Source organism: Cibotium barometz, chromosome 53 (assembly GCF_041138505.1).
Source record: "Cibotium barometz isolate CiBa-2024 chromosome 53, ASM4113850v1, whole genome shotgun sequence".
NCBI classification, from domain to species: domain Eukaryota; kingdom Viridiplantae; phylum Streptophyta; class Polypodiopsida; order Cyatheales; family Cibotiaceae; genus Cibotium; species Cibotium barometz.
Window position 1 is genome coordinate 7,657,005 of NC_141098.1, and position 17,372 is coordinate 7,674,376.

General features: G+C 37.6%; 1 protein-coding gene across 1 annotated transcript; it reads left to right on the forward strand.

Moving 5' to 3' along the window:
• Nucleotides 1-9,544: 9,544 nt before the first annotated feature.
• On the forward strand, nt 9,545-16,637 carry LOC147608240 (ABC transporter G family member 1-like). Its single transcript, XM_086789049.1, has 12 exons — nt 9,545-9,737; nt 9,849-9,928; nt 10,039-10,188; nt 10,942-11,081; nt 11,155-11,326; nt 13,601-13,687; nt 14,315-14,446; nt 14,527-14,721; nt 14,861-14,947; nt 15,112-15,384; nt 15,495-15,602; nt 16,001-16,637. Exons 1-12 carry the CDS (start codon nt 9,545-9,547, stop codon nt 16,337-16,339), a joined length of 1,956 nt encoding a protein of 651 aa, XP_086645175.1. The 3' UTR covers nt 16,340-16,637.
• Nucleotides 16,638-17,372: the final 735 nt, after the last annotated feature.

Sequence of the window (17,372 nt, forward strand, 5' to 3'; positions counted from 1 at the left end):
GGAGTTGTAAAGCTTTGAGACCTCAAGGGTTATGAGCTGTGCCATTGGAAAGATCCTCACAACAACAGTTGGGGTTCACTAGGTAAGCTCTTTTTGAATGTGTTTCAAGGAGGGTTAGGGTGAGTCATAACAGCTCCCCTCCACTATAACCACCTACTTGCAGATAACCACTCCTAACTTGACATAAATAGCATTCTAGATGGCCTACAATAATTCCCCATATCTCTATGCATAAGCCTAAACCCTAAACCAGGCTTGAGATTGTAATAAATATGAGGTTGCAATGAAGAAGGGAGCTAACCTCGACAATGTCAGCCAAAGGAGAGGACAACAATGCAAGACTTACAAAACATAACATGAGAAAAAGTGAAGGTGAATACATTTAAGCTTCATGCATGCATAGCCTATTGCATAAGGGCTATGCATAAGGGTATATGAATAAAGGCTATGCATAAGGGCTTATGAATAAGGTCTATTGCATAAGGGTATACATAAGCCTATGCATAAGGCCTATGCATAAGGACTATGCATAAGGCCTATGCATAGGCTATGCATAACAGCCTATTGACCTAACCCTAATCCCCGGCACCCAAGGGTTCAAAAACACAAAGAGAAGCATAAAAAAAGAATGAAAAAAGAGGGCTTACCTCTTCTTTGAGAAGCCGTATGATCCCTATGGCCTAAATCCTTAGTGGTTGTTTTCTTGAATAAACCTATTAAAAAGTATCATAATAAATCAAAAAGTTAGTTCATTAACATATTATGCATAGCCTATTGCATAAGGTTTATGCATAAACCCATTGCATAAGGGCTTATGCAAGCATAGCCTATTGCATAAGGCTTATGCATAAGGTTGCACACATAGCTTCTGCATGTGCAGCCTAGTTGAAGTAAGTAGATAACTTAACTCCCGTTGGTGTAGATTTAGGCGTGGCAAGGCTTCATATATGGAAAGCATGGCTGAGACTCATCTTCCCCAACAAATGAATGAGGTTCCTCCACCATTGCCACATGAGGAGGAAGAGAATCTCATCATGGATGACATGGTAAATGACTTTTTTAGACGGGAGGTTATAGATAATAATGAGCAAGCTCCAATGTCACAAGAGGAGGAAACCTTGCATAGAGAGGCACAAGCACCCCTTTGTGTGAGGGATGTTAATACTCCACACTGTGAGAAAACTTGGAGCTATTAAACTTTCAAACAACTTATGGACGGAGTGATGCAAGTGTCACAAGTCTTCTTCTGTAAGACCAACTCATTCTATTATCTCAAATGGAAAATGTTTCATGTTCTATATACTCTCCTTGATAATATTTTAAATTTTGATTTCTTATGTTTTGTTGTAGGCTTCTCAAGAAGATTCTTCCCCCCCAAAATCTATTACCGAACTCACGTGATGGGTGTCATAAAATGCTCTCTATGCTAGGTATGGATTACACAAAAATAGACGCATGTCTCAATGATTGCATGCTATTTAGAGGGGTTGATAAAGATACAACACAATCTCTACAATGTGGGGAGAGCTGCTATCGGGATAATTTGGAAGGAGATAAAGTTCCTCGGAAGGTGTTGAAACACTTCCCTATCATTCCTCACATCCAACACATGTTTAAATGTAAGGGAATTTTAGAACTCATGACATGGCATGCTACTCATTGCTCAACCGATGGCATCATAAGGATCATAGCTAATTCACTGGCATGGCGACATGTGGAGCATCAATGGTCAGAGTTTAAAGATGAGCCCCGTCACTTAGGTCTCAGCGTGGTCATGGATGGTGTTAACCCATTTGGCTTCAAGTCCACATCATGGTCTACTTGGCCTATTTGATTGGTGAATTACAACCTCCCTCCATGGGTGGCAATCCAAGAAAGGTCATATCATGCTTGTTCTCCTTGTACCATGCAAGTATAAGGTGGCAAACATGGATGTGTACCTCGAGCCTTTGATTGAATAGCTTGAGACACTATGGAGAGGTATCAAAGTACATGACGATGCTTGTTCTCCTTGTACCACGCAAGTATAAGGTGGCAAACATGGATGTGTACCTCGAGCCTTTGATTGAGTAGCTTGAGACATTATGGAGAGGTATCAAAGTACATGATGTTTCAAGGCCAATAAATAGGCGTGAGGTGGAGGTGAAAGGAATTTTTCTTTGGACAATGCATGACTATCCCGGGTTCTTGGAGTGCTTAGGTACCTACTTGAACCACCGGATAACTTTAATATTTAAACTTTAAGTTTATATCTATACCTCTTAATCATCTCAATTTTAAAATAGGTTTGGCAACCTCTGGACATCATGCATGTCTGATTTGTGGACCATTACTTGTTTCAAAAAGACCCTCTACACTTAAGAAGGTGGTGTATGCAAACATCATCGATTTATCCCTCCTTGTTGAGGTCTCACCACTTGTGATGAGAGGTAGAGATTAGTTTGAGACATGGAGAAGCACTCCCAATCCACCACTCAATGGGATGTGTAGACACTCAATCTTCTTTTGACTTCCATATTGGTGTGACATGAAGATCAATCATCTCTTAGATCCCATGCATATCTTCAATAATGTGGCAACAAATATTTGGGACCATTTAATTGGTAAAAGAGATACAAAGGGTGCAACGGATGACTTACAAACCATTGGACGCCTTCAAAGTGCATGGCCAATTGAAAGTGAGAGTGGCAACATGGTCCTACCAAAGGCACCATGGGTATTAACAAAGAAAGAGAACAATAAGGTTAAAAGTATGATTGCCTCTTTTCGTACACCAATAGGAGTAATGCATTCATTGCTCGGGGGGGTCACTATATGTAGAATACCCCTATCGCGTGCGTTCAAGGCCTATATAATATCCCCTTTTCTTTATGAATATGTAAATTTTTTTTATAAAAATTTAAATCATACCCTTATGTAAATATATTTCTGTAAGTTTCATAAATTAAAAATATGCTTCTGTTGAACGCACATGATATTCACATTTTTTTGTGAGTGACCCCCCCGAGATTCATTGTGCCTTCACAAAGACCAAAAATAAAGGAGAGGTACAATTATATGGCCTCAAGACACATGATTGGCACAAGATATTATAGGTATATAAATATTCACTTATTCATTTTCTCTTTATGGTACATAATTTGTAGGCTCATATACTAACTTCAATTTTTTTCTATGCATAGTTTATTCTTCAATTTCTATAGTTGGTTGTGGAGACACAAAGGTGAGAGAGGCTATTTAAAAAATGGGAAGCTTGGTGAGGTATGAATCTTCTCTTTAATTCACTAGCTAAGTTATATTGCATTTTTTGTATTCTCATGCGCTCACAAGCCATGTATTGGTAAATAGTACACATGATTACTATGTATGTACGTACATATCCTTATTCAAGGAGATAGATCCTACATCCATTGAGGCGGCTAGTCTCAATGCTATTGAGGCAGTGTGTATGATCAAGGACAACTTTCTTAGAATAATTCTCACTAGCCAATTGCATCTTGTGGTGCATTTGGTTGATAAAGTGGCATTGTGTGGTGTTGTTCATGTTTGATGGATGTTTTTCCTTGAAAGTTTCATGAAAATCTTAAAGGACTTTGTGAGAAAAAGAACAAGGCCAGAAGCAAGCATGGCAAAGGGATGGTTGATGCAAGATTCTCTTCTATATATCTCAAAACATCTATCTCACATAGATCCTTCCATGCCACGATTACGCCACAAGGTGAATACATTCTACATTCTGAATAGTCCCATCATGGAGATCTGGATTGGGAGATACAAGGATGCAATCAATAGACGAAAGGATGAGAGAAGATCTTTTAGAAGAGAAAATAGACGCTTGCCATTCTCTCCTAGATTGGAACCTCTACCAAATGTGATCAATATATAATGGCTTCGTGTCTGGCAATATTGATGGCATCGCAAAATGGAGAGATAATCACAAGAGAAGAGCATGAGTATGTGAGAGGATGTGACCCTCAAGTAAGTACATTCTTCATCTCTATCTCATGTATATACCTTATTTAATGCACTATACTAAATATCATGCTTTTATTTTGTGTTAGTAAAAACTATATAATGCAATATGGTTAGAGGGAAGGCACTTTTGCACGGAGCGTGTGGATTCTAAAAGAAACACATTTAATTATGTTGTGATGGAAACTTTTAAGCAAGAAAGTTGAGCTAGTAGACATGATACCAATGTCATAAAGGACAATTTTGAGTATTGTGGAACTATTCAAGATATTCTTGAGGTTGGATTTAGAGAATTTAGTCTATTCATCTTTGATGTCAAATGGTTCAAGGTGGTATATAGAGGTGCTCAAGAAACTATGAAGCAACATCCAAATGGGTTCTTGATTCCACCAAGTTTTGGAAAGATGAGAAAGATACTTTCGTACTACCTCAACACTATCAACAGGTTAGTAACCCAACCAATCCCAAAATAAATCTTGATGTAGTATAATAAAACTATAACCCCTTTGCTATGTGATATTAGTTTGTGTTTCATGCCCATCGAATTGATCCAAAGTGGTGGTATAATATACAAGTTTCCCCTCTTTTCTTTCAAGATCAAAATGTGGAGGTGAGGTGCAAGTTTTACCTCAAATCAGCTCATTAGAACAAGACGATGAAGAAACATTTTGGAGGGGGCCAATCAAGAGCATGAGAAACATCAATCCAAAGAATATAATGAGTCACCTATCAATCATGACAATGCTTCATTGGATCATGATAGTGATATTGATATGGAACCCCATCTTTTTATTAAGCTTCCATTAGATATAGACATTGATGAAGCAATACATATGGCTTTATTAACAAGGTGGGATATGTTCATGATCTTGACATTGTTTCCCTTCTCAAAAGTTTTTAACTATTTTTTTAAAACCCGAAACATGGTTCCAAGGGTAGTAATGGATTTTTTTTAAAACTATAATCATTTTTTGTGTGTATGTGACATGCATAACTTAAATTCAGCATCCACCAACTCTTTGGAATTTTATGCAGTGAAAATAGCAGCATAATTTCACTGCTATTTTCACTACGTAGTAGCCTAAATTACAATATAGTAGCGAAATTTCACTACTATAGTAGGCGCTGTTGAGCAACAAAAATTTAGTGCTAACTATAAGTGCTGCTCCAGCAATGAAATTTCGTTACTAGTGGGCGCAGTACTATTTCATTGCAGGATAGCAAGTGGAATCCTCGACATCTCGACAAAATAAATGCTACTAGGAAGCACTGCTATGCCCCCTAGACGTGTTGTAGTGTTTGTAAGAGAGAGAGCATTATGAGAGCTTTGGTGTTGAAGAAGATATTGCTAAGAGAGCTGGTGTTGGGTTGTGAGATTGCTATGAAGCTAGTTATCTGTGGGTTTTTTCTGTGTGAAAGGCAACGTGGGGCTTGTGAGAGAAGACTTAAAACTATCCAGAGCAGGGGATTGCAGTGTTGGTTCAGGGTTCTTTGTGGTGAGTGGTGTCCTAGAACCTCCTAGAGACCATCACTATTTGAACTTAGACCAGATTGGAGGATTGGTCAAGCATCTCCTTGTTGTATTAGTAGCCAATGAAGCCTGAAGAAGTTGCTGCAAATAATATAGTTGTTGATGATCTTGTTGAAGTTGAGAACATATATTTGGTTTCTTTTGTGGTTATTGGAGAATCATTGTTGGAACTTGGACCAGGTTTGAGGATTGCTCAAGCATCTACCTATTGTATTAGCAAGTGAAGCCTGCAAGCAATTGCTCTACAGATAATATAGTTGTTGATGATCTTGTTGGAGTTGAGAACATATATTTGGTTTATTTTGTGGTCATTTGTGTGAGATCTCTCTGGCTCTGTTACTGTTTTTTCATTCATCCGCTCCACTCCCAGTCTGGGGGTTTGTTACGTAGCCTTCTAAAAGATACAGAGAATCAAGTTGTGTGAAATTAAAGAGTTTTTCTATGGTTTTGGTTCAATTCTTTGTTTCCTGGTTGGGGTTCTTTTGAAGATAAGGCTATAAGTGAAGAACTATTTAAGATTAAGTTTGTGTTGGGTGAGTTAGCCTAAGTAAGGGATGATTCTAAGTTAGCAGGTTGTGTCGCGATCTTATTCTAATCTATTTGAGTTGGTAGGAAGTGATATCAAGCCACACTTGATGGTTTTGGATCTGTCTGAGGACAAATATCAGAAGGCTTATTGTCTTACAGAGTTTCTGTCGGATAGCAATTTGACACTAGTGGTCAATGGAGAGTTTCTAAAGCTTGGTTCTGGTTTTGTTTAAGTGTTTTGAGACTCCTATGGTGTTAGCTGACTCAAAGAAGACTCAAAGAAGAGAGAATCTGTGTGAGCCAAGTCAGGTTGGCTAGCTAAGTGGAAACAATTCATTCAGAGACAGTTGTGAGTTTGTAGTAATTGGCTGAGGGCATGTAAGGTGATATCTTGCAAGGCTTAGAAGTGTCTAAGGGTTTGTGGGTGTACGAGGACATTTTGGGAAGTTTCAGAATTTACTAAAGAATTCAGAGGCAGAAGGTTCTGTGGCAGAATTTTGCAGGAGGAAGGTGAAGGAAAGCCTGGAAGAGGGTCGATAGGACATCTAGAAAGATGGAGGGATTGTGTCTATCTGGTCTGCTGACACTGGAGGATCGTGGAGGACACTAGAGGACACCTGCCTAGGAATTCATATGGCCTAGGGAAAGCCATCCGAATTTGGAGGGCAGGTGACAATGAGAATCTAACTTGTCTCAGGTAGCCAAAAGAGTATACTATCAACTAGAGGTCTCTAAGGGCGACTACTTAGTTCTGAGAGGTTTTAGACAAGGATTTGAAGCTAGTCGATGGTGGAGGACACTTAGGACTCTAGAGAGAAGATTTTTGACAAGAAACAAAGACAGGACCTAGGAGGAAGTATAGGCCAATTTTGTGGTAACAGAGCTAGTAGCTATTCTGTTCAACTAGGAGTCAGCTGTGTCATGAGAGGTTTTTGGTTTTTTGGTGGATAGATTAGAGACATTGGAGGTCAATGCTAACCCTAGAGGACATTTTGAATAGACTACCATACTAAATAGGGAGGTTGGGAGGGTATTGAAGTATCCAATCGGGGCAGTTGAGTACTAGGGGATGTTAGCTAGGTGTGTTGGTGCCTTCTAGTGTTGTTTTTGCTAGGTTGTGGTGCTTGTAATACTCTCCTAGAGTGGTGTGCTTTGGACGGAGCTCTAGAGGTGGAATCTTCCTAAGCCATGAACATGTTGTTTGCCTAATTCGAGGAGCATCTCAAAATCAAATTCTTTGAAAAACAGCAACGACTGCTAGACACGATCAACCACCTACGATTTATTAATGTGTTGTTTAACTTTCATGTTTTTTATGCATATTGATTCTTATGCATGTTGGTTAACTATTTATAGGAATTGGTACTTGGTTGCTCTTCCCAATTGAATGGGAGAATAGATATGTAAACCATAAAGAAGATGAAACTTGGTAATGGCTAAAACAATAAGGACTAGTAACCAAAGAGGAGACATCTCACGAGACCAAGGCAACTATAAGGTGAGACTATTTATCCTCATGGTTTTAATTTCTTTAAAGTTATTTAATATGAAAGTGATGGAGCACTAACTTTGTATATTTTTTATTATATGTAATGTAGGGTGAAGATGAAGGTGGTGAAGATGTAGCACATAGTGAGGATGTTGATTGCATTGAGGAGGTCGAAGATAATGAAGATTAGTTTACTTCCTTATTAGGAAATTGTAATAGGACATAGGCTATGCTTTAATGTCACATTTCTCACAAGTTTATTTTGTAACACTTCATCTTGTAACATCTTTTTTGGGCTTATATGTGTATGCTAATAGTAACGTTTTTGGGCTTGTATATGTACCTGCTATTTGCAAGGTTATCAATGATAACTATGTCCTCTTTTGGACTCTTAATGTTTGTCTTTTTTGGGGGGCTTACAATATATTTAAATATTTTTAATGTTCATTACACACACACACACACACACACACACACACACACAAGGGGCAGAATAGGGGAGCCCCATTCTGCCCCTATCTTTTTTGTTGTAGTCCTCAACACAACAGTTGTACATGAGGCTACGTAGCTACATGCATGGGCGTTGGGTGTATAGCTACATGCATGGGTGTTGGGTGTATAGCTGCATCACACAACTTTTCACTTTTGTACTTTATTTGTTCTTGTGTGGTTCTAGGCACGGTGCCTTCTCTTGTAGTGGTTCTCCTCCATTTTGGAAAACCCAATCTTCAAACTAATTAGTGCAAAAATGAGGCTCTCCACCATAGCACAACAACACAATTTTTCACTTTTGTACTTCATTTGTTCCTGTGTGGTTCTAGGCACGGTGCCTTCTCTTGAAGTGGTTCTCCTCCATTTTGGAAAAGTCAATCTTCAAACTTATTATTGCAAAAATGAGGCTCTCCACCATAGCACAACAAGCTCAACTGCTTGAGCTTGGTTCATTTCCAATTGAGCTCCAGTACATGCATGCATGGCCTTTGAGACATGCTCCAACGCCTCTATAGAGGCAAGCTCATATGAAAATCTTATCTGCAGGGTAAAAGGGCCCAAGTGAAGGGTTTTGGAAGTCCTTGGCAATGAGCTCCACACAGCACATGTGGCCTTGTAGAGCTCTTACCAAAGGATGATTTTTGACGGGCTGGGTTATCCTTCAAAATGATAGGTTTAGTAGAAATAACGCCCGTTTTTTCACAAGTTACCTAGTTTACCTTTTTTATTGCAAATGAAAAATAATATTTTACCACAAAAATGTCCAAAAAGGGGCATGATGTCCATGAAAAAGGAACCTTGGCTCTCAATAATTAATTAAAAAGGAACCTTGGCGTCAAAAAGGAACCTCTGCCAAAAAGAAACCGACATGGGAGATAGGAAAAAAAAAGAAACCGACATGGCATGAGCATTAATTAAAGAAAGAGAATGCGATTTGCCAATAGAAATTGTGAAGTCAGAAGTTTTATTGAAAGTGTACTCAACTAAAAAGACGACCTTGTTACTTGGAGTACAAGAATTGAACGAAGTTGGATGAAACGTCAAGAGTGACTCGAGACCTTGGATGCGTGAAACGTAGAAAGTTTGGATTTCGGAAGTTGGGAACGGAGGAATTTGAGGAATACGAGATATTTAAAACGGAGGTGTGGATTGATGGAGGTACCACACTGCAGATTATTGATCATTTCGTCAAATACGTGTCTGTCGGCACATGAGAAAATCCGCTATATGGTAACGTGACGCGCCAAAACCATCTCTCTGTCGTCGTGACTCAGCAATGGGTAAGACGCTGAGTTCGGCGCTCGACTAAGATGTCTTCTTCCAACCAATAATTACGACTAACATGTCTTCTTCCAACCAATAATTACGGCTCGAATTTTTTAATTTTTAAAATTTCAGCTGACCCTTTTTTTTCTTCCAAGCGTTCCGTGACCATCCGGCCGCCTCATGAGACCTTGAAGCTGATAAAAGGCCGGGGGCGAGCTAGCTCCGCACGGTAATTGCAGTCTGCAGAGTTTATAATCGTTGGAGCCATGGCCGCCAATATCCCAAGCTCCGCTAAGGTTTTCTTGAGCTGGCGCGATGTGAGTGTAAAGGCGCGGGATGCCACGGGCCAAGCACGCTACTTGCTGCAGGATGTCACGGGCTATGCAGAGCCTGGTGGCCTCGTGGCCTTCATGGGCTCCTCGGGCAGTGGCAAATCCACCCTGCTCAACGCCCTCGCAGGTATTACTGGCATAAATCACCCAATTAACCTAATACGTGCATTAATAAGCTTCCTCAAATTGAATACAGTGTTCCAAATCATAACTATTTACCGCTTTTCGATCCGTGAAGGGAGGCTGGGCAATGCGTTCATGGAGAAAGGTGAGATTCTTGCCAACGGGAGGAAGCAGCGGCTGTCGTACGGCAACCTGGTTGGCGATTATTTTTTTCCCGTGTTCGAATTATTCAATTTATTTCGAAAAATTACACATCGTTGATTTAAGAATCGTTTCAAACTTTTAACGCGTCCAGTTTCATGCAGGCGTACGTGATGCAGGACGACTCGCTCATCCCGACGCTGAGCGTGTACGAGACTATGCTGTACGCGGCCCATCTCCAACTGCCGGCCGCCATGAGCCTCACCGAGAAGCAGGACCGAGTGCAACGCAGCATCCGCGAAATGGGGCTGCAGGCCAGTACCTTCTGCTTCATGCATAAGCGATATATTACATTTTTGAGAGAGAAAGCGAGAGAGAGACGTACCTTTTCACTATTAAGATCACGCTTGAGAGAGAGAACCTTTTCACTATTAAGATCACGCTTGAGAGAGAGAGGTGACACAGATAGATAGATAGATGTACCTTCTAAATTAAACATAAGTTAATATTACATTTTTGAGAGAGAGAGTTCACTATTAATATCACGTTTGAGAGAGAGAGAGACATAGATATATAGATGTACCTTCTAAATCAAAATAAGTTAATATTACATTTGAGAGAGAGAGATGTACCTTCTAAATCCTACATAAGTTACTACTATATTTGAGAGTGAGAGAGAAAATACATAAGTTACTATTACATTTGAATGAGAGAGAGATAGAGAAAGTGAGAATACTTAAATTACTATTACATTTCAGTGAGAGAGAGATAGAGAAAGAGAAAATACATAAGTTACTATTACATTTGAGTGAGAGATATACATAGAGAAAGATATATATATACACATATATATATATATATATATATATATATATACCTGTCCAATATAATGTAAAAATATGCCAATAAGACCTTTCCTTTTTTGCAATCAAAATGTGACAAGATAGTTTCACACATTTACATGCATTTTGTATCCATTGCAAGTATATATAAATGTAAATAAATCAGAGATTGTTGGAAATTTTAAGAAAACATATGATCTAACAATGTTGATTAAAATGTTGTAGGCTTGTGTGAACACTCGTGTGGGTGGTTGGTACATAAAAGGACTAAGTGGTGGGGAAAAGAGGCGTCTGAGTATTGCCATTGAAATTATCAAGCAACCCCCCTTGCTCTTCCTTGATGAGCCCACTAGTGGCCTTGACAGGTACTAATCAAGTCATTTGATCAATCACAATATTTACTCCAAGAATCATAGCTTCACATAATACCATTGGCAGTGCGGCTTCAATTCATGTTGTGAAAAGACTTCGAGCCCTTGCAAAGGAAGAAAGAACTATCATTCTTTCAATTCATCAACCCAATAGTGAAGCTTTTGGCCTCTTTGACCAACTCGGTTTGTTATGTAAGGGTCGCATGGTTTACTTTGGAGACCAAAGTAAAGCACAACAAGTTAGTTCTTTCTATTTGCATTCTTTCTCTTTACAAATTGATAATCACAAAACATCAAAGTTATAGCAATGTATTCAATTATTTTCAACTTGTTTGATTTTCTTTGTTTAAGATCATATTAAAAAATAGATTATCTTAAAATTTCATTAAAAATACTAGTGTAAAAGCTCATTTTCAAAATAAATATGCAAAAGCGTATCTTTCATAAACCTGAAGAATTTCTCTCTAATGGCATGTGCCCTCCTTTGAGAGAGAGAGAAAGAGTTCTGGTAACATGAAGGCCAAAATGATTGAAGAAAACCAAGGATAAAATGAGTGAAGAGACCAAACAAATAAATGAAGACCATGCAGTTTTATTCTAAATTTTGGTCATGAAAAAAGGAAAGTACTTTAAAAAATCCTAATATAGAGTATGAGATAACAAAGGGAACCTGGACTTCATGCACATGTCATTGAATACAATAGGGTAAAATTTTAGTAATTCTAGAAAGCCTATCTAAGCAATAACATTCTTCTTAGTATTTTATTGAAATGGGGCTCTACAAAAAAAAAACGCATCACTAAGACCAACCTTTTCCCAAAATTAGGCCAAGAAAAGACATCGTGAAAAAACACAACTTTTTTTTGAAATATTTAAATTGTAGCCACACAACCGTTTTTTCCAAATATTTAAATTGTAGCCACACAAAGAGCTATTCAATGCCTTCTTTCCTCTAAAAACATGTATTTCTAACCATCAAACTCAATCTACAGTGTAGAATCTATAACTGTGAATACTTTTTATACTTTTGTTATATATAGCAATAGGTTGATTTTAAATAGTAAGAATTTTAACTTGTGGGGAAGGACTTGGCATCATCCATTTTCAAGTCTAGAAAAACTTAAAGAGAGAATACATATTTACAACTCTTGTGAAGATTCAAAAGTATATAATGGAAGGTCAATATTTTGAAAAGCGAGCACTAAAACAAAACATTTTTTGCTTCAAATTTTAGAGTTGAAAGAAATTTAATTATGGTTTGGATTGAATACAAGAACATGAGATAATTATAAAAAAGATAGCCCACATATGCTATTACAAGGTTGAGATGGGTCTAGCTCTAGTTTGAAAATAGCCAATATGTTCATTATTTTATTTGGATATGACATCGTTCTCTCCTATTTACTCAAACACATAAATATGACATCGTTCTCTCCTATTTACTCAAACACATAAATATGGCTAGAGCTGCTATTATAAATGTTGTTGTCTAGTGCACTTAATTATGTACGAAAAAAATGATGCCAGTTTGTTTAGCGAATTTGCAAAGGGGAAGGGAATGTTTATTCTTATAGAGTCTTTTGCTCTTTTATGGAATTTAGAAAGCTTTTGGGAGTTTTCCATGCAAGAAGGTTTCTAACGTGCTTTAAGCACTAGACTTCCCAAAAGATCTTCTCTAGAGAATGATTCAACTTTGTGATCATGTTAAAGAACTCTAGCTAGGATGTCTCACAATGAAGGTAGAAGCAACATTAGCATGAATTAGGGTAGTTTGCCTCCTTTCTCAAGTATATGTTTAGGAGGTGGCTAGATTCATTACAAGGTCTAACTCTATTTAGGAAATAGATATTCTGTCCACTATTTTGTATTGAAATAACATTGTTCTCCATTTATAGAGGTTGTCCTCAAACACATCAACCATGGCTACTATTATAAATGTTGTTATTGTGCCCTCTATCTTATGTACAGAAAACAAAATCAACAACAAATGTTGTGTAAACTTAGCACTTTGATGAACACATGAAATGTGAGACCTCCATCTCTATTCATATCTTGTTTTTTTAAAATCATGCCTTGCTTGCAAGAAAGGTGTAGTTTTTTCATTTATTTCTCCTTTTTGCAATAGCTCATCTAACTTTTGTTGAATCTATTAAATACTTTCGTAGAAATGGGTTCCTCTAGATCCTCTCTCTTTCTCTTATCTTGTATATAAGCTACTATCTCATACATTTTTAAAAAAATTATTCCATCATCTACTGTGAAAGTTTCTTGGCCTCCTCGCCCCTCTCTCTCTTCATCATAACCTCCCACTCTCCCACAGTAAAAGGTAGGTTATAGTGTGTTTTGCTTTAATTATAATGTTGCATGTTTGACAAAATTAATGTGGAGCTATGGCATGCTTATTATTGTAATTCAAAATTAATGGTGACCTCTAGCACGTTTTTCCCTTATTATTATTGCAATCAAAAATTTATTATCTATAAAAATTCACATATATTATGTTTGGCATGCAGATCTTTGATGATGCTGGCTTCCCTTGCCCAACTTTTAGGAACCCTTCAGATCATTTTCTTTGGATCATAAATTCTGACTTTGAAGAGGTACGCAAGGCAATATTGCATCCAACAAAATTGTTATCCATCTCTTCTCTCTTTTTTTTAACAAGGTGTTGTCCTCTTGGTAAATGTCTATGTGCACTTTTCACCCATGTTTTGGTGCTAGTCTTTACTATGGCGGGGCCTCCTCTTCACCTTCAAATAAGTGACTTAGTACATTGGTTTACCCCTAAATATTTGTGAGCTGAAATGGAATGACATTTATGGATCAACTTACACCCATTTTGGGCACTAATAATGTGAATTAGGATGTTTTGGCATGTAGTCTATGCTATTCATGATGGAGTTGATGGTTTGAAGGTTTTTCACTACAGTCCAAGGATGAAGCTTCAATTTTCTTAAAGTTTAAAAATAACTTAAACAATTTTTTACATAAAATCTCTCAAGTTTTGAAATTAAACCTCGACATTTTAAAAGATGCACAATTATGATAATAATGTAAATTGGGATGTTGTAGCACATAGCCTATGCTATGCATGATGGAGTTTATGGTTTGAAGTTTATTGAGTAGGGTTTAGTGATGATGATACATTATTTTTTCTTAAGTTCAAGAAATAACTTAAACTTTTCATTGGTGTATACCAAAAACCTTGCCAAATTTTTCAAATGCAGGGTTGTGATATAGATATGGAGAAAACCACAAGGAATACCACATCAAAAAATGCCCAAGTTCTTATTAAGTTTTATAGAGAATCTAGCATTAAAGCATTTGTTAATGCTAAAATACAAGCAGCTTCGAGAAAGGTAAAACTAAACATACATTTAGTTTCAATGCATTTTTGGGTTTTCACACAACTATAACTATTCTGTTGGGTATATGTTAGGAAGGTGATATTTTGAAAGGTGCTGCTGGAGGTGTTGATTTCTACACAAAAGCCTTTTATTTGACTTCTAGATCATTTACACACATGCGACGAGACTTGACCTACTACTGGTTTAGATTGTGTGCATATGTAATGCTGTCCTTTGTGGTGGGGACAATTTTTTATAAAGTTGGCCTTTCTTATGATGCTATTCAGGTAAATATACCCCATTTTTCCCACTTGCAAAGGATTTGTTCTAGGCATAGAGTAGTCATATATAATTCTTCGTCTATGCTTGCTCTAGGCATATAGTAGTAATATATATTAACAATTTGTCTATGCATGGCTTGCACAGGCAAGGGCATCCCTCCTTATGTTTCTCACCTCATTTTTAACTATGATTGGAATGATGAGTTTCCCTTCCTTTGTAGAGGATATGAAGGTACTTTAAATCTCTCTCAACAATTAAGTTAGTTAAGATACTACTATTTTGTAAAAAATCAAGGCATTGAAGAATCATCTCATTAGATTCAAAAGCTATTCAAGCCTTTTCTAATGGGGTGAAAGTTGTTTCTAATGGAGTGTGATGATGTCTCTTCTACAAAGATTTTCACTCGAGATCGGCTGAATGGGCACTATGGAGTTGCAGCTTTTGTTGTAGCAAACACAACATCATCTTTCCCATTTATTTTCCTCATCTCTCTTGTTCCGGGGGTAATAGTGTATACACTTAGTGGCCTACACCCTGGCTTAGGCCACTTTGTCTACTTCTTTATTTCGTTGTTAGCTTGTCTTTTAGCTGTGGAGGGTTTGCTAATGTCCATTGCAAGCTTAGTACCAGATTACCTCTCAGGCATGATGGCAGCGTGTGGAATCATGGTAATATAATTTTGAGATATTTTTTGTTCTTAATAATATAATTTCTTTAAAATTTTAATAAGTATAAAAAGCCTAATTTTTGTTTGGTTATGTGGGCATGAAAATGGCAGGGCATCTACTCTCTCACTGGAGGCTTCTTTTGTCGTCTAGACAAATTACCTAAGCCTATATGGCGATATCCTTTCTCATACATATCTTTCAACACATGGACTAATAAGGTAAGAGAAAAATGATGTAACTTTTATTTTCAATACTAGTAATGTGGTTTGTAAGCCAATTGCCATGGCATAAGGCTAGCTACATAACCTTACCTACACATGAGTCCCCACCCATGGAGTTGGATGGGGCCTAGCAGATGGGTAGGCCCTTCCAGTAGGCCAATTGCCATGGCATAAGGCTAGCTACACAACCTTACCTACCCATGAGTCCCCATCTTCATGGAGTTGGATGAGGCCTCTATAGTAGTTGGGTAGGGGTTAGTTGGGTATTAAGCCCAAGTGTGACAATCATAGAGTTGATTATAGTAAAGTGATTAAAGAATTTGATCATGTGAGTGTAGAAAAGTGATTAAAGAGTTCAATCATGCTAATAACCTCTCATTGTTTCCTCTAAATAGGCCTTCTACAACAATGATTTTAATGGCCTTCAATTTGAGAATAATATAGCAGGAGGACCCCCAATTGCCGGGGAGGATATTGTCCACACCATGTTCCAAATGGACATGCTTTATTCAAAATGGTGGGCAACCTTTGTTCTTTTGTGCATGGCCATAACCTATCGCATCATATTCTTCTTTTCTATGAAGCTTAGAGAAAATTTTCCTATGATCATGCACAAGCTCAAGACAAGGAAGGCGGTCATGATTACAAGGGATTTGTCTCACATATTTGATGCACCTAGTGACATTGATCACCATCAAGACCTTGACTTGGTCTCTATAAGTACATTAGTTTGAGAATGGGCTATAATAGTGTTGGCACTCCACTAGGAGCCTTGAAGCATGAATTGTATAAAATTGATTCCATTAACAAGGCATTTACATGTAACCCTGATCCCAACATTATAACTGTCACATAGATTTGGCTCTCATGCACGTTGTGGATCTTTGCTTGCCTCAATTAGAGTCACTATTAATTTGAATCTACATGATTGCAATATATGCAAATACATGTAGATACTGCCAAGTTTCATTCTTTGTACCCTTGCTTGTACCTTGTATGCCCATACAATGCTAAATCACATGGGATTCAATAAAACCCTTCTTTCATAACTTTTATTAATTGACTACTCAAGTACCCTTCTCGATAAGTGTGTGTGTGTGTGTGTGTGTGGGTGTGTGGGTGTGGGTGTGTGTGTGTGTGTTAGAGAGAGAGAGAGAGAGAGAGAGAGAGAGAGATTCTTCCATTCTCACATTTGAGGTACTCTTAAGAGATATCCAAAGGCTTTTTTGTGAGCATGATCATCTCATAAAACAAGCAATACACAAGAAATACACCAAATTCTCAAGGGTACATCAAAAAATTACGTAAACAATCACAAAAAGAAAGCGGATAATTACCTATACCGTTTAAGAATTGAATCTTGTAAATCCTAAATATTGGTCAATATGCAAAGCTATAGTTAATGAGATCTTTAATGACAAGTTTATTTACTAGTGACATGATATTACCAAAAGGTCTAGAGTATATCCACTTTTTCATGTCATCCAAAGACACGAGGTGGTGTGGATAATATTGTAAATGATTTGGTTGACTCTAGTAAAGAAGCCTTTCACATGAATCAAAGATGTTTTTAGATGCAAAAATGGGCTATAAGAATAACTTATAAATTGGAAGCTCCTATCTTGAGTTTTGACAAACATTTCCAAAGATCGAAAATGCCATGAGCATTCCCTAAGGCCTCCTTCACATGTATTTGTCACATGCCAATGTTTCAAGGTATTGATATTTATGAGGTTTGGTTTCGAAACGTCTTGTTTGCTTGTAAAA